Here is a 19102-nt window from a genome sequence, read left to right on the forward strand (position 1 = left end):
TATGAAACAAAAATAGGGGTTTGTAGATGCATCTCATCCTATTTATGTGTGTAAACTCATCAAGTCTCTATATGGTTTAAAGCAAGCTCCAAGGACATGGAATTCAAAATTCACATCGTACTTAGCAGCTATGTAATTTCATTCATCAATTTCTGATACAAGCTTGTTCTTCAAGAAAGATGGCAGTGACAGTCATTCTTGTCCTACATGTTGATGATATCATACTCATAGGGTCTAACTCTCTTAAAGTGCAGAAAATGATTGATGAATTGTCTGAAGTTTTTGAACTCAAGGATATGGAACAATTGACATACTTTCTAAGGGTTACAGATTTTATATAAACCAAGTGGTGATATATTTGTTAACCAGTTAAAGTATATAAAAGATTTGATCCACAAGGTAGGTATGGATTCATTTAATCATGCAACCAATTCTTGTAAACCACATGATCAGATGTTGAATTCAGATGGTCCCATAATATCAAATCCTTCTCTTTATAGGACCATTGCAATACTTGACCTTTACTAGACCAGATATTTCATATGATGTGAATATAGTGTGTCAGTTTATGAATTCTCATACAGAAATGCATTATGGAGCAGTAAAGAGAATGTTGAGGTATCTACAAGGAACATTGCATCATGGGATCTTATATTCTGTTGATACAGTAACAACATTGACTGCATTTTCAGATGCAGATTGGACAGCTGATCTTAATACAAGAAGATCAATTACAAGATATGTAGTGTATTTGGGAAATAATCCAGTGTCTTGGCAATCAAAAAAGCAAAGTTCAGTTTCAAAGAGCTCAACAGAACCAGAATATAAGGTTCTTGCTCATACTACAACTGATATTGCTTTGGTGAGAGGAATATTAAAGGATTTGGAACTACTTTTACCTTCACCTTCAGCAATTCATTATGATAACATTTCAGCTATTGCACTTAGTGCAAATCCTGTGTTCCATTCTCGAATCAAACACCTTGATACAAACTTCTACTTTGTTATAGAAAGGGTTCAACAAGGGATTTGGAGGTGATTTACATTCCTACTGAAGACTAAATGGCTGATGTACTTACTAAGGGTCTTCACAGTCCATCATTTCCTAGACATTGCTACAATTTCAAGCTAGGTACGCCAACCGAGATTGAGGGGGAATGTTGAATATAATAGATTGATTGACAGCTATCTCATTGTCAAATGGATTGCCAGCTCACTGTTCAACTAAACAGAAAATATGTTAGCTTAGCTTTATGGTCACAAAAGATTGAATGATGTAATAATCAGTTAGTTAGTTAGTTAGTTAGATAGCTTGATAGCAAAGCTATGTGCTTGATATATAGTGATAGGAGCCTTATCTATACTACTAGAAAATAAAATTCTTCTTAGAAAAGGTCTTCTAAAAAATAGAAAACATAATATAATAAGATAACTAGGAATTACATTCCTATTTTAACTTTAGGAAATCTGCCCAGTCACAAAGAATCCCACATTTCTGGATCTTTAGGGTCCAAAACATGCCCAAAATGACTTGAATTAAAACTTAGGACATCTCGAACATAATTGCAGAAGGCCTCGAACCCAAAAGAGATGCAAAAAAAAAAAAAAAAAAAAAAAAAAACCAAATAAGCCCAAAACGTCACTTTGATAGCACTCTGCTCCTGTATTCCATCGCCATAAATCAACCGCTTAGTTGAAAAATCTAAAACTTTGGTACAAATAAGTCGAAAGACTAAAGAACATCTTCCAATTGAAATCACTCCGAAATTCATCCGTTTGGCCACTTTTTGCTCAAGAGGAAATCAAATGTCCTACATTGGAAATATAATTCAAAGTATAAAAATTCTCACAAAATAACCAATAAATTAATACTAAGATTACGGTAAAATATATAGTATAATATCGACTCATCACATAGTACTGTAAACACAGACGATGTAACTCATTCATTCACAAATCAATACAAATAGTTCTTTCATTTCTCTCTCTCCCTCTCTCTCTCTGTCTCTCTCTCTCGCTCTCTCTCTCTCAATATTCATTTCTGTTAGCTAGTATCAATTTTTGGTTTTCTGAGTTCATCATTTCTGGTTCTTTGATATTGTTATCAATTACTACTATTAATTAAGCTGTTGATTCTTAAAACCAAAAGTATGAGTTGTAGCAATTTAACAACAAAAAAACATATTGTTATGTATACGGTTTGAGTTTAGAAGACCAAACAGAGACATTCAATTGATCAATAAAATAAAATAAAACCATACAGGGAAGGGGACAGTAAAAATTCATATATGAAAGCTAAATGTAACACAAGATGAGATTTAGAACAGCACTAGGCTATGAGTACTACTACTGTGGATATGGTCTCAACAAAACAATGTTCCATCGATATATATTATATTATGCATACAAATATATAAGAGAAAATGGAACTTGAAGAGAATGCTTTGAATGGTGATTTTATTCTTCTCAAGGAGAGGTATTTATACAAGGTGTACAACTCTAATGTAATAGGAAGAAAACTAATTACACGAGATTACAAGAGATTACTCGGAATTGATATCAATTAGGAATCCTACCTAAAATACAAAGTCAACACTCCCCCTCAAGATAGTGCATATATGTTACTCTTGCCCAACTTATGTAAGAAACTTGAAAACTTATGACTTGAAACAGCTTTCGTGAGGATATCTGCCAACTGGTCTTCTGTTCTTATTGTCGGTAGCTCAATTATTTTTTTCTTCTAATTTTTCTTTGATGAAGAATCGATCAACTTCAACATGCTTTGTTCTATCATGTTGTACCGGATTATGTGCAATGTCATGGGCAGCTTTATTATCACAAAATAATTTCATGGGTTGATCATGTAGTATACCCAAATCGCTAAGCAGGAGCCTAAGCCATAGAATTTCACAAATCCACAAAGCCATGCCTCTATATTCAGCTTCTACACTGGAACGGGCCACCGCATTCTATTTCTTACTTCTCCATGTAACCAAGTTACCCCTAACGAATGTAAAGTAATCTAATGTTGAGCGTCTATCATCAATCGAACCTACCCAATCTGCATCAGTATAACCTTCAACTCTAAGATGATTATTCCTTTTAAACAAAATCCCTTTGCCAGGACTTCCTTTCAAATATCTCAAAATTATCATCACTACATTCACATGTTGTTCTCCAGGATCATGCATGTATTGACTCAATACACTTAAGGCATAAGCAAGGTCCGGTCTTGTGTGTGCCAAGTACATTAAACGACCTACTAACCTTTGGTATCTCCCTTTGTCAATTGGTACTTGATTAGGATCAACACTAAGCTTCAATCCTTCTTCTAATGGTGTAGCTACTGGTTGACAAGCTGACATGCTAGTTTCATGCAACAAATCAATAATACACTTCCTCTGTGATAAGAAAATTCCCAAACTGCTTCTCGATACTTGAATCCCCAAAAAATATTTCAAGGATCCAAGGTCCTTCATCTCAAATTCTGTAGACAAATATCTTTGCAAGGCTGCGCATTCTTCTGGGTCATGACCTATTACCACCATATCATCTACATACACAATAAGTGCAGTAAGTTTCCCATTTCGTCTTTTCAGGAACAGAGTATGATCGGAGTTACTTTGTTTGTAGCCAAATGCTTTCATAGATTTTGTGAATCTTTCAAACCATGCTCAAGGGGACTACTTTAAACCATATAAGAATTTCTTCAACCTGCCCACTTTTCTTCTATCTGGAGCATTACATCCTGGTGGAAGATCTATATAAATCTCTTATGTCAAGTCCATGCAAGAAGGCGTTTTTCACATCGAACTGTTGTAAGGGCCAATTAAGATTTGTGGCCAAGGACAACAAAACACGAACTGTGTTGATCTTGGCTACTCGAGGTAGGCACTTAAAACCGAAAACCGCAACCGAAACATGAACCAAATCAAACCGCACCGAACGGTTTGGTTTTGAGGTTTCAAAAGGGTTTCGGTTTGAAACCGAACCGAATAGGGGAAAAACGATTTGGTTTCGGTTTCGGCCCTCCAAAACCAAACTGCATACCTTTATTAAGTGTTAAATTCTAATTGGTTATTTTCATTAAGTTGAATTATTTTGTTGTGGTATGAATTCTGTTGTCATCAACTAGGTAATGTGAATTTGTGATGGTATCAGACCTTAAACTTACACCAATCATGAATTTGTGATGCAGCGAGGCAAAGAAGTCATTAAACAGATCGCCTGTTGTGCAAGTCCTTGACAATCTCATCTACAATTATAGTCTGACTTTCTGTGGGAAGGCTTTGGCTCTTCCTGAATTTGAACCGATTGGGGGTTGTTAAAAATATAAAAATAGAAGTCAAAGGCAGTGCTCTTCAAACTACACTTGTATTTTGGATTTGTGAACATGAATTTATTAACTTGGTTGTGTAACAACCCACATCACCCAGGGGAGTAAATCATGTAAGCCTTATATGTATATTCTCATCTCTACCTAGCACGAGGCCTTTTAGGAGCTCACTGGCTTTGGATTCCATCGGAACTTCGAAGTTAAGGAAGTTCGCGCGAAAGCATTCCCAAGATGGGTGACCCACTGGGAAATTCTCGTGTGAGTTGCTAGAAACAAAACTGTGAGGGCGAGGTCGGGGCCCAAAGCGGACAATATTGTGCTACGGTGGAGTTGAGCCCAGGATGTGGTGAGGCCCCGAGTCGGGATGTGACAATTTGGTATCAGAGTCAATCATTGGCCGGAAGTGTGCCGACGAGGACGTCGGGCACCTAAGAGGGGTGGATTGTAACATCCCACATGCCCAAGGGAGTGGATCCTATAAATGTCACATCCCTGCCCAGGGTCCACCACATCCAAGGCCCGTTCCACCACCGTAGCACGATATTGTCCGCTTTGGGCCCTAACCACACCCTCATAGTTTTGTTTCTGGAAACTCACATGAGAACTTCCTAGTGGGTCACCCATCATGGGATTGCTCTTGCACGTTACTCGTTTTACTTCAGAGTTCCGATGGAACCCGAAGCTAGTGAGCTCTCAAAAAGCCTCGTGCTAGGTAGGGATAGGAATATACATATAAGGATCACTCCCTTGGGCGATGTGGGATCTTACAATCCACCCTCTTAGGGGCCCGACATCCTCGTCGGCACACACACGGTCAAGGTTAGGCTCTGATACCAAATTGTCACATCCCGGCCCAAGGTTCACCACATCCCGGGCCCGCTCTACCACCGTAGCACGATATTGTCTGCTTTGGGCCCCGACCACTCCCTCACGGTTTTGTTTCTGGAAACTCACACAAGAACTTCCTCGTAGGTCACCCATCATGGGATTGCTCTCACGCGCTACTCGCTTAACTTCGGAGTTCCGATGGAACCCGAAGCCAGTGAGCTCCGAAAAGGCCTCGTGCTAGGTAGGGATGGGAATATACATATAAGGATCACTCCCTTGGGCGATGTGGGATCTTACAGTAAACCTTATATGTATATTCTCATCTCTACCTAGCACGAGGCCTTTTAGGAGCTCACTGGCTTCGGATTCCATTAGAACTCTAAAGTTAAGTGAGCTCGCGCGAGAGCATTCCTAGGATGGGTAACCCATTGGGAAATTCTCGTATGAGTTCCCAGAAACAAAATCGTGAGGGTGTGGTCGAGGCCCAAAGCGGACAATATCGTGCTACAGTGGAGTTGAGCCCGGATGTGACAGGTTACCTCAAGTTGAATTATTTTGTTGTGGTGGATGTGAATTTTGTTGTCATCAACTAGGTAACCATAATAGTTTTTTCAAACAATGAAACCAAACCAAAATCGTTTGAAACCCAACTGAACCGAACCAAATGATTTGGTTTCATTTCGACTTTAGCCTCAAAACCGCACCGAACCAAACCGCAAAAATGTATGGTTTTGGTTTTGGTTTCACTCAAAACCGCATTAAACCGAACCGCGCCCACCGCTATTGGCTACAGGTGCAAATGTATCTGTGTAATTGATTCCATATTTTTGAGTGTATCCTTTTGCAACCAGTCTTGCCTTGAAATAATCCACAGTCTCATCTGTTTTGTATTTCACAGTATAGACCCATTTGCATCCCACAACTTTCTTTCCAGCTGGTAAATCTGTGATCTCCCAAGTAGCATTCTTCTTCAAAGACTTCAACTCTTCATTCATTGCTGCCAACGTGGATCAGTTAAAGCATCTGTTAGGAATGGATACATTAGATAATTGATGCACAAACGACTTATTTGATTCTGATAGGTGACTAGTAGACACATAATTACTTAATAAGTATAACACATTAGACTCAGGGTTGGGCTTACTCACCGGATACCTAGTTTTGCATTTAGGGTCGACTTCATAAGTAAGTTTAGGAATACCTCGGTTGATGCGATCAAGGAGATGATGTGGTGGTGGTGCATCCGGGATTGAAGACGATTGATTATGGTTGTTGGGACTCGAGATCGACTGTGAGGTAGCTGGCCACACAGGGTTGTCTTGTGGTGAGGAAACTGGCAGTAAGCTATCAGGCAGTGAGTTATATGGCGATGTCGACTCGTCCATTTCAAGGTTTTCAAAATTGTTTCCATGTGAATGATCACCACTTGTTTCCAAGACATTACCACTTAATTCCAATTCATTCACATCATTGTTTTCGTGTGAATGATCACCATTTATTTCCAAGACATCACCACTTAAATCCAAATCATTTTCTATCTGTATCTGGAATAATATAATCAAGAGTTTGAACTTCTTTCTGATTCTCCCCCTGAAGTGAAGACTCGGGATTGGAAAAGTACATACCATGCTCATGAAATGCAACATCCATAGTGACAAACTACTTATTCGTCAAAGGGTGATAACAATGGTATCCTTTCTGCCTTGATGCATACCCCACAAACACACATTGTAAGGCTCGAGGTTCAAGCTTACTTCGCTGTTGTTTATGAAGATGAATAAAGGCCACACAACCAAACACATGAAGTGGAAGATTAGGGATTGCAGGAGCACTAACATGTGAAAAAGTGCCTGAAAGGGTGTCTAAAAAGCAACCAATCGGGATGGAACACGATTAATGAAATACGCAGCTGAGGTGAGAGTTTCTTCCCAAAAGGATAACGGGAGACGCACCTTGAGTAAAGAAGCATGAACAACCTCTAGAAGCTGACAGTTCTTGCATTCAGCTACCCCATTTTGTTGTGGAGTATATGGACATGTAGTTTGATGAACAATCCCATGATGATCAAGAAAGGCACGAAGTTCAGAGTTAACATATTTGCCACCATTATCACTCCTGAGAACCTGTATTTGTGACATATATTGTACTTGTACCATTTTGTAAAACTTCTGAAACAAAGAAGTAACTTGACTTTTGGACTTCATCAAACAAACCCAAGTCATATGTGTGCAATCATCAATAAAAGTAACAAACCAATGAGCACCACCAAGTGTAGTAGTTTTAGATGGTCTCCAAACATCAGAATGAATTATCATAAATGGGTTTGAACTTTTATTCAACCTAGGAGGAAATGAAGTACGATGACTTTTTGCCATTTCACAAACACCACAATTAAAGTTAGAAATATCATGCTTAACAAATAGGCTAGGAAACAACCTCCACAAATAGCCGAACGAAGCATGTCCAAGTCGACGATGCCACAACCAAATCTCCGAAGCTTTATTCTTATCCCCCTGATTTCCTTCCACTGCAAGAGCTTGAGTCAACATTTGAGAACTGTTCGATGTCAGCTCCAAGTAGTAAAGCTTATCCTTCCTAATACCATAACCAATCATCTTGCGAGTTCGAATGTCTTTAAAAACACAAAAAGAAGGCCAAAAAATCACAAGACAATGCAGGGCGACAGTTATTTGAGCAACAAATAATAAATTATAGTCAAGAGAAGGAACAACAAGCACGGTATCAAAACTAAGGGTATCTGAAAGGGAGACAGTTCATTCCCCAATAATAGGGGCAAGATTACCGTTGGCAACACTCACGACGGTTTTGGTGGATGGTTTTAGGGTTTGTACCTGTCTAGAATCACAAGTCATATGTCCAGTAGCACCAGAATCAATTATCCATGTATTGTTCATAACAAATGCAAAAACCTTTAAAGCCTTACCATTTTAGGCAGAAGTTGTGGTTGTCAACTGGGATTTACAGCGGCAAGATTTCTGGATTTGGATCGCGGTTCGTGGGCACGTGATGTAGCAGCAGATAGTGGTGGGTGACTGCAGGGATCAGCTTGGTGAACTCGGGTCAGCAACGACGACGTCGCTCGCTGGTGTGACGGTGCGCTGTACAACTAGCTGCGCGGCCAATGGTTCTCGGTTCTGCGCACAACATGACTTTTTTTTCTTTTTTTTTTCTAACCTAGGCTCTGGTGCCAAGAAGAGAATGCTTTGAATGATGATTTTATTCTTCTCAAGGAGAGGTATTTATATAAGGTGTACAACTCTAATGTAATAGGAAGAAAACTAATTACACGAGATTACAGGAGATTACACGGAATTGATATCAATTAGGAATCCTACCTAAAATACAAAGTCAACAGATTTGCCCTCAACTCACTTGACTGGAACAATACTTTCCACATAAATTAGAGCTTTAAAAGCTCTAACTTGATTGAGAATAGGAGGAATATGAAGATAGTTGAGATTTCTGGTATTGGAATTATAAGAGCTGGCTGTTCCACCAGAGGTTTCCATAAGAAGCTCATCTGTTTTCCAAAATGTAAATAGATTTTCAATGCCTTTTAAGGGTCCGAAGGTTAGGAGTTTTGTCCATGAACTTTTAACTCCGTCATAATCATCCATTACCCATATTTCATATAATGTAGAATCCTCATCACTTGGATTGCAACAATAACCAAAAGAAGCAATCGATTTATTACACAGAAAGAGATTAGAGAACTTAAAATCAGAGTCTCTCCTAGAAGGCAATTGTATTCTATGAAATATCTCATCACCTAAATCAAATGAAAGTATGAAATCTTCTTCATCGGTTGCAATCCAATAACAAAATCCATTCAAGTACACTGAACAAGTATAACAATAGGTTTCACTTGATATATCAATCTTGATCTCTCTCCAAGAGTTAGCAGTCGTGGTATATACCTCAGCCGTGTGAGGAAGAGCAATACGATGATAATCATATTGCTCAGCATCTGAATACTCACAATTTTCAATAACTTGCACGACCTTGTATTCTTTAGCTTTGCAATCATAACCAAATCCCAATAATGTAGAGATCGTGTTCAATTGAAATTTTCTCCTAGAACGGGAAGGTTGAAGAAGGCATGAATGGGGAAGTTGCCTAAATTCCCCAGTTGCAGGATTGCATAAAATAACATATATCCAATGAAGAGTTTTCCATGCTAGTACACAGACAATCCCATTGCAATAGCCACCAATCTCTACAAAATCATGACCTTCCAATGGACACGGTATATTGAGGTCCTCAACATCATAATGAAGGTTGTGATCATCGCTATCAATGGAAAGATTAATTATGGACCAGAAAACTTCTGGTTTCCAACTTCTATCCGGGAAAACATGATTCTGACAACGGTTGAGAAGGATGCAAGTGGAGGACGATAGTTTGTTGTTCATAGAATTGTTGAGGTGTTTGGCAACAAAACTTGGAGTATTGATGAGAGTGCACCAAGACTTGCGTATGCATTTGAATCGCATCAGAGACTTGGGCGGTAACCTACACAGTGTTTCGACCACCCTATCTTCAGGAGTTTCACTTTCACGCACCTGGGACATTTTGGCAATTTGTTCCACAAGAATTCTTCACACGTATATATACATAGGAAAGAAAACCACCAATTTGAGAACCAGACCAAATCAAAAGAAAACCACCAATTTGAGAGCCAGACCAAATCAAACTACAAGTCCCTAAGACTTGGTAGATCGAGATTCAATTTCAACAGTACTAAATAAACTTGAAGTTCCAAGACCACAACATATATAGCTATAAAAATAGGAGCGATCGAGTCAGTTTCGAGTTTTATGGAGGATCTTAAGTTCAAATTTTACTACTTTTATTTTATTTGATACAAAACTAACCATTCAAAATTTACTTTTTAATTCTACATTAAATTGATAAAACAAAAAAATTGAGGAATGGGAACCTAATCTTTCCTTTTAGATTTTGATATTAGACACATTTTCAATGTTTATTTCTCATAAATCATTTTCAGAATAAATAACCAAAAGCATTCTTAAATTATAAAATAAATTTTAAAAAAATATCCTATTTGTCGTTTTTGTTTTAAAAAATAATTTTGAAAACAAATATTTTTGTAAAACGTTATTAAACGGAACCTTACTTTTCGCAGAAGAATACTCATAGTAGGGGTGGGCACTTAAAACCGAAAACCGAAACCGAAACACGAACCAAATCAAACCGCACCAAACGGTTTGGTTTTGCGGTTTTGGAACGGTTTCGGTTTTGAAACCGAACCGCAACATAGAAAACGATTTGGTTTCGGTTTTGACTTTTGAAAACCACACCGAAACCGAACCGCACCGCAAATATTAATAAACATTTAATTAAATGTCCATATTAAATTTCATGTTTTAATTAGTTGTTTGTTAGAATCCAAGCACTTAGTTAGTATGGACTCAACCACACTAGAATATCATCATTCATCACTTTCTTTCGTTCATTAACTTGAAGGACCTTTGTTATTTTATACCATCACACACACACACACACACACACACACATATATGTACAAGGGTGGACTAATCTTGTTATCAAGAGTCAAACAAAGATCTAATGAAATCCACTCATTTGAAGCATGATATCACATATTCTAGTATGAAAGTTTCGCTCACGTTTAATGAATTCAAAGTTATTCAATTTGTATTATGTTATACCTTGTACGGGGCACTCTTTTGTTGCACAAACATGTTTTAACATCACAACGGCATGCAACATGCTAATTGTTTATATAACAAATGTCTTTTTCCTATTGCTACTGGGAAATGCTTATTAATATGTTAAATTGTAAATTGTACATTTTTTTCTTAAAAACCAAACCGAAACCGTTTGAAACCGCACCGAACCGAACCAAACGGTTTGGTTTCATTTCGGTTTTGGCTTCAAAACTGCACCGAACCAAACCGAAAAAAAATTCGGTTTCGGTTTCACTCAAAACCGCACCGAACCAAACCGTGCCCACCCTTAACTCATAGGCTTTTCGTATGAATTTATTATATAACTCGCACTCTTGCTTATGTAAATGACGTGAAAAACTTGTTTGGAGCTCAGCTTGTCAATGGATTTTCTTAACTATTGTGTTCTTCATTTTCAAAATTAATTCTTTTTAAATTAATAGCCAAATACATTTTACACTAATTATTATATCTGATGTAGCATCCCGCATCTTCGAGGGGAGAGAATCCCTCCTCTATGCCTTATATATACATGTCCACCTTCCTATAGCACGAGGCCATTTGAGAGCTCACTGGTTTCTGATTCCATCGGAACTCCTAAGTTAAGCGAGTTCACAAAAGAGCAATTGCAGGATGGGTGACCCACTGGGAAGTATGGGTGGGCACAGTTCGGTTTGATGCGGTTTTGAGTGAAACCAAAACCAAAACCGCAAGTTTTTGCGGTTTGGTTCGGTGCGGTTTTGAGGCTAAAACCAAAATGAAACCAAACCATTTGGTTCGGTTCGGTTTGGTTTCATTGTTTGAAAAAACTATTATGGTTACCTAGTTGATGACAACAAAATTCACATCCACCACAACAAAATAATTCAACTTGAGGCAACCAAGTTAATAAATTCATGTTCACAAATCCAAAATACAAGTTCAGTTTGAAGAGCACTGCCTTTGACTTCTATTTTTGTATTTTTAACAACCCCCAATCGGTTCAAATTCAGGAAGAAAGCCAAAGCCTTCCCACAGAAAGTCAGATCGTAATTGTAGATGAGATTGTCAAGGACTTGCCCAACAGGCGATTTGTTTAATGACTTCCTTGCCTCGCTGCATCACAAATTCATGATTGGCGTAAGTTTAGGGTTTGATACCATCACAAATTCACGTTACCTAGTTGGTGACAACAGAATTCATACCACAACAAAATAATTCAACTCAACGAAAATAACCAATTAGAATTTAACACTTAATAAAGGTATGCAGTTTCGGTTCAGTTTTGAAGGGCCGGAACCGAAACCAAATCGTTTTTCCCCTATTTTGTTCGGTTTCAAACCGAAACCGTTTTGAAACCTTAAAACCAAACCGTTTGGTGCGGTTCGATTTGGTTTGTGTTTCGGTTGCGGTTTTCGATTTCAAGTGCCCACCCCTACTAGGAAGTTTTCGTGTGAGTTCCCAGAAACAAAATTGTGAGGGCATGGTCAGGGCCCAAAACGGACAATATTGTACTACGATGGAGTCGAGTCCGGGATGTGGTGGAGCCCAGGTCGGGATGCGACATTTGATAACTGGAAAAGTGTTTTAAAAAATATAACTAAACTAGCCCCAAGTTTTCACCATCTCTTTAGTAATAAACTATCTTCGAAAGTATTATCTTCCAAATGAGATTTGAATTTATGATTAGGTTGTTACAACCTCTTAATGCCACCTTCTAGCATATCTATATATAGTAAGGAAATCCCCTTGGTAAATCTAAAACAAAAGCATGACAATTGACAAGAAATAGGGCAACATAAGATGGACCATATATCTATATATACCAACTTGGAAGTGGAGGGAGATTTTGAAGTCCTTATTGGTGTTGTTAACGGTACCATTTTCATTTGCCATTGAATTTCAACATATTTATTAGAAGCAAACTTTGTGACAAATGCTATGGCTGATGTCTTCTTCTTGTTGGATTGTTATATAAATGACTCTTCCTAATGACTAATGAGGCAAGATCAACTTGATTCTTGTATTATTTCAATTTTAGTCATTTAACACTATGTTTGAATGAGGGAAAAAAATTTGAAATTTCAGAAAAAAGTTAAAATTTATAAATTGGCATGCATCAATTCTCTTATTTGGATTCATAAACATAGAAATTTAAAATTTTCGCGTGGAAAAAAAAACTTGGAATTTGGGACCTCCAATTTTCAAGTTTAAATTCCATGTAAATAGATATTATTTCTTAATTTATATAAATTAGAGCTCAAAAATAACAAATTTCGTATTCAAATTCTATTGTTCTTTTAGGTTAACCAAACAATAAAATTCACAAATTCTAGAAAATAAAATTCCATCATTTCAATTTCCATCATTATAAAATTCCTTAAAAATCTTAAATTTCCTCATCCAAATAGAGTGTGAGAGGATTTTCCGTCTTTTTTTTTTTTTTGTAGAAAAACAAAAGGTAGAAGAGTCCCAAATTGGTGAAAGGATAAACCTTGCAAGGATTTATATATTGCCAATTGGTTTTATGGAGGAACCTCAATTCTCTTTATGGTCTGATAGCAGGTTGTCTCACATGTGAGCTCAACAGCTACACGTCACCGGAGTTGTGTTGTCCACGTGTTAGGCTTGAAAATTCTCCACACATGAGGGGCATGTGAGTACGCAAAGGTTAAAGAGTCCCATATCTGTGAAAAGAGAAATTTTGCAAAGGCTTATAAGTAAGTTGGGTGATTTTTTAGAGCTACTAGTCCCACCCCATTGTCTTATTTTCCCACCCACGTAATAATCTCACCCACCTTAAAAAGTTAAAAAATTAAAATGTTATTTTCCCACCCACTATTATTCCTAAAATAACCTTTAATATATACATACATATGAAATTATAAAATTGTCTCTTAAAAAATATAACAAATAATATGTAAATGAAAACCACTAAGGTCTGCAAATTCAAATGGAAACGACAGAAGTACCCAAATTCAAAAGAATTCGACAACAAAAAATTTAAAAATACGATGGACAAATTCAAATGACCTACACACAAATTATTCTTCTACCTTTTCAATGGAATCATAATCTTCTACCTCTTTCGTAGAAGCGTCATCTTCTACCTGTTCAATGAAAAAGTCACCTTCTAAGTCCATTGCTATTTTTTAACTTTCTCTGAATGAAAGGAGATGAAAATATGATTTAGGGTTTAAGGTAGACAAATTGTCTTCCATGCCCAGCCTATTTTTTTTATTTTTATTTAAATTAAGCAAAACAAGATAATTAATGTCCTTATCAGTCTTTTTGTAAATGGACAAATTTGTAATTAAAAAATTCATTAAAAGGTGGATGGGAAGATAAGACATTGGTGTGGGAATAACATCACTATTTCCCATATTGTCAATTAGTTTTATGGTAAAACCTCAACTTTCTTCACATAGTTGATATCTCTCACTATAACAAATATGTCATTTAGCAAAACTGAAAATTTTCAACTCGTCACAAAAGTTGGAACATTTTACTCCCTTAAGCGCATTATATATAGAAGGGTTTAATTCTGTTTACTACCCTCATGTTTCGTGGTTTTCAACATTTAGTACATCAAGTTTTTTTTCGTCCCAGAGTCATACCTAAAGTGTTAATTTTAGGACAGCCTCATACATCCGTTAGTCAAATTGTTAAGTCTGCTGTTAGCTGATGACATGGCACCTATGTGGACAATGACTGGGTGCCACATGTCATTAAGGGATCCACGTGGAATTTTTTTTTTTGGAGAAGGGGTTCAAAAAAAAAAAAAAAAAAAAAACCCAACCCCCCGCACCCTCTCCCTCCCTTCTCTCTTCTGCAACCTGCACCCCTTCCCTTCCTTCTCACTTCTACAACCTGCACCACCCTCCCTTCTCTCCTCATTCCTCCCTTATCCCTCCATTCTCTCTGCAACCCGCCGCGGTCGCAATAATCGCCAAGGAAAATGATGAGGGCGGTGGAGAAATTAGATGGGTCGATGGTGGATTCGAGATCGCCGATTCCTACACAAATCCAAACCTTTCAATTCATCACACATCCCATCCAATTAAATCTGATTCAACTTAACAGTTTGTGATATCGGATCGAAATTCAAAATCAAAGATGGTACCTTGAAATCGGGCCTAGAGAGTTAGAGGGCGATGAGCTTGATGGCCTGGAGAGGCATGGCGGTAGAGGCGTCAATCTCATTGATGACGAGCTGGCCGCTCACACCTTTGAATCCATAACCAAACACCATCCTAAAACTCATAACCCATAACCAACCTCCAAATTTCCTTCTTAGTCGTCGCCGATTGATACCCTACCTTTTCACCTCCTGCCCTCCCCAGCATCTCTCTCTCTTTCATCAAAGTCTGCAATTATTTTGAACTTCAACGTTCCAAACCTCTTGTCTTCCACAACCTCTGATTTCGCGAATTTCCACAACCCAATTTTACCGAGCTCAGATCTGGGGAGGTTGAAATTTGAGAAATGGGGATTATAATTTGGGGGAGCTAAGGCGGGCTATGGATTAGAGGAGATGAGGGTTGCAGAGGAGAGAAAGGATGTTGACCCGCGGGGGGACCTCCTTGAGGTCCAAAACAGATCTAGTGCGGTTCACAAAGGTGAAAATGAAGGGTCTTGCGGGTTGCAGAGAGAATGGAGGGATAAGGGAGGAAGGAAGAGAGAAGGGAGGGTGGTGCAGGTTGTAGAAGAGAGAAGGGAGGGAAGGGGTGCGGGTTGTAGAAGAGAGAAGGGAGGGAAAGGGTGCGGGGGGTTGGGGTTTTTTTTTTTTTTTTTTTTGAATTTTTGAATTTTTTGTTAACCCCTTCTCCAAATAAAAAATAAAAAATATCCACGTGGACCCCTTAATAATACGTGGTGCCCAGTCATTGTCCACATAGGCACCACGTTATCAGTTAACAGCAGACTTAACAGTTTGACTAACGGATGTATGAGACTGTCCCAAAATTAACATTTTAGGTATGTCTCTAAGACGAAAAAAACTTGATGTACAAAATATTGAAAACCACGAAATATGAGGGTAGTAAACAGAGTTTAACCCTATATAGAATATGGTGGAACGACAAAGTTAATCGATTTTTAAGGTGTTTTAATGAACAAAATTCCACATAATTTGAATGAAATACTAACAGCATATGGTGGTATAGCGAGTACACCAAAAATCGATCGTTTCCTACACTCTCTCGTGCACGTTTTAATCCAAAAGATTCTCAGCTGGCAAGTTTTTTAATATCCTCTTCCTTGCCTTGGTGGCCTGCACAATCTAGATGAAATATCAATGTAGTTACTGAAGCTGTTGGCACACCTAAACTAAAGTTTATTCAGCCCCCCTTTTAAAATAATATATCAAAATATATTTAGATCCTTGTACAAAATCATTTTTCTTTACAAATAAATCATAGTTTTACATGTTTATAAAAAGTTCAATTTTTTAAATGCTTGTAGTAAACGCCAATTTTGTTGGATTTCCAATTTTGTTTTGAAGGTGACGTTTTAGGATTCATACAACCCTGATAGCTTTGCAAGACTAGTCTATCCCAATCTCTTATGACTTCAATCCCTTAAGCATGTGATAAACTAAATGTGCAGCTCTAATTAGATTACATTCTCCCACTAGAGCCAACACTTGTTTTCACATATGCCACCATATAAGAAATCATACTTCAGTGGCCATGAGAATAGGAACAACAAAATCCCAGTAACAAGTTTCTATCATATGCTAGCATTCATGAAGAACTAAAGAGAGTCATGTCCTTAAAACATAAACACTATCCCCTAAATCACCATCTTTTTTTTTTTTTTTTACTTTGTAGAGACGGATTAGGCGAGATTAGTTCTTCGTCAACAGTCATGTGTGATGAAACTATAGTCGTTTGTGATGAAACTATCATACACATGAAACTCCAACAAGACATGAAAAATTAATACAACATTCATTCTTGAATGTTTCTGTAATGCACCTCGTATTATAGTCCACCTTTAATAAAACTAGTAAACTAGTCGTCTTCATTGTCTCACATTGAGACCTTCAAGTTACCTTCTGTAATAACAATTAAATATAAATTGTTTTCCAAACAACACATTAAAAAATGTATTGTATCATAACACATTAAAGTGATCGGTCTTCTCTTGAATCGGACTTTCATTGCATCTTTGCTGTTTCTTTTTTTTTATTAAAGGTTGGGGTGTGTGGAAGGCTAGAAGACCCATGGAAACTTCTGAGGTGGAGGAGTTGGTTGTCCATTTGGAGAGGTCTATGGATATCATCTATAGATACTGGGATTAAGTTGGTGGGGGCTGCGCTAGTTAACCGAACCCTCAATAAGTGGGGGGTACAGAATATTCTGCGGTCAGCATGGAAAGAGTTGGGGGAGGTTGAGATAAAATGGGTATGTGATAATCTGTTTATTATTACTGTTCCGGATGAAACTACGGCGGCACAAATTCTGAACCAGGTTCCCTGGGCATTGATGAAGCAAAATTTCTCAGTAAAACGATGGCCCCAAGAGCTGGCTTTGGAGGAAGTTCAAGTGGAGTTCGTCCCATTTTGGGTTCAAATTAGAGGAATGCCCTTATTCCTTAATTCAGAAGTCAATGTTAAACGGCTAGCTTGTGAAATAGGGGAGTTTATGGAGTTTGAAGATCCCTCCAAGGCCAGAGGTTTTCTTAGTGTAAGGGTGTTGGTGGATACAGAGAAATCGTTGATTACGGGTTGTTGGTTACCACAGGAGACGAACAAGGATACGGGGTGGAATTCCGTTACGAAAGACTCCAAGATTTCTGTTATTGGTGTAGGAGAATAGGGCACCCTAATACGGAATGTTCCTTTGATCCCAGTAGTGGTGGGGTTGCTGGATATGGGGAATGGACTAAGATTGGCCTAATAAGGGAGATGGTGGACCCTTCCACCTCTTATTTGGGTCGTGCTTGGGAAAGAAGGGTAGTTGGCACCGTGCGGTATGGTCACACCCCTAATTTGCAAAATGAGGAAGTTTTGTTATGGACAAAGGGGAATTCAGAATTTGTTCCTCTCCCTATAGAACCATCGCAGAAAGGCATGCATCTGGGTACACGTCGGGGTAGGCCACGCAGAGTTAAGCAAATTAACAATGCAGCTAAAAAAGGTTCTAGTTCTACACAAGAGAGTCCTAGTCTACAGTCTGCTCATGGAACGTCTTTGGCACAGGGTATGGATCAAGGAGGTGTGGTTCAGGCTATGTCAGAGGCACATGGTATTCCTATCAATCTAGGGGGATATTAAGTTGATCAGGAAGTGGTGCTTACCAGAAGGTAGGAGATATTGGGGAATCAGGTTGGATGAGGCCATTCAATCACCACTTAAAAGGGTTCGCAGTGCTGAGCGATGTGAAAGTAGTAAGGGGAAGGCAGCAGAAACATCTAGCAGGATGAGCATTAAAGAAAGGTGCCTTATGTTAGAGAGAGCGATTTATGCGGAAGAGGAATTACAAGAGGTTCCAATTGGGTATCAGGAGATGTGGGATGTTTTGGAGGAGCTTTCAATACTGGAAAGAGCTGCACTTATGGCAAGAATGCGGGTAAGTCTTCCCGGGGCGGTGGCGGCTGGCCTTCAACAGCCGCAAATCCACCATGGTTATATTTTCTGGAACTGCCATGGTCTGGGGTCAGACATGGTAGTTCGAGCCCTTCATAAGCTCATTCGAAAATATCAACCCTCTATGATCTTTCTCTCTGAAACTAGGATGAAAGATCATCGCATTGATGGAGCGCGAAGGCGTATGGGTTTTGTGGATGGCTTTAATGTGGCTCTGATGGGAAGGGCAGGTGGGTTTAGTTTGTGGTGGGATGCGTCTATGGAAGTGAATATTATATTCTTCTCAAAACTCATCATAGATGCTAGGTTTCGAGAACTAGGAGAGCAAACCTGGGTGCGGTTTACAGGAGTTTATGGCACCTCGTACAAAGCAGAGAAGGAAGAGTTCTGGGGTTGGATGAATACTCATTTTTTGCCCTCTACGATCCCGTGGTTGTATGGAGGGGATTTTAATGAATACCTTTAAGAGTGAAAAATCTGGAAGGGTAGGGAGTAAGCACATAAACCAAGATACTTGGAGCACTTTATGAATTGTACGGATTTGTTGGATGCTGATTTTAAGGGGCCGACCTTCACTTGGCGTGGTACTCGAAATGGGGTTCTCATTCAAAAGCATATTGATAGGGGGCTCTTCAATAA

General features: G+C 38.4%; 2 protein-coding genes across 2 annotated transcripts in view; both read right to left on the bottom strand.

The window, feature by feature from the left end:
• Positions 1-9832, bottom strand: part of LOC126609677 (F-box/kelch-repeat protein At3g06240-like) — a 68886-nt gene extending 59054 nt beyond the window's left edge. Inside the window, exon 1 of the mRNA XM_050277545.1 lies at positions 9718-9832. Within this exon, the coding sequence (XP_050133502.1) occupies positions 9718-9756 (39 nt within the window). The 5' untranslated portion in view covers positions 9757-9832. The remainder of the gene's footprint in view (positions 1-9717) is intronic.
• Positions 8385-19102, bottom strand: part of LOC126609679 (F-box/kelch-repeat protein At3g06240-like) — a 35760-nt gene continuing 25042 nt past the window's right edge. The window contains exon 2 of the mRNA XM_050277547.1: positions 8385-8954. Within this exon, the coding sequence (XP_050133504.1) occupies positions 8554-8954 (401 nt within the window). The 3' untranslated portion in view covers positions 8385-8553. The remainder of the gene's footprint in view (positions 8955-19102) is intronic.

This window comes from Malus sylvestris, chromosome 17 (genome assembly GCF_916048215.2).
Source record: "Malus sylvestris chromosome 17, drMalSylv7.2, whole genome shotgun sequence".
NCBI classification, from domain to species: Eukaryota; Viridiplantae; Streptophyta; class Magnoliopsida; order Rosales; family Rosaceae; genus Malus; species Malus sylvestris.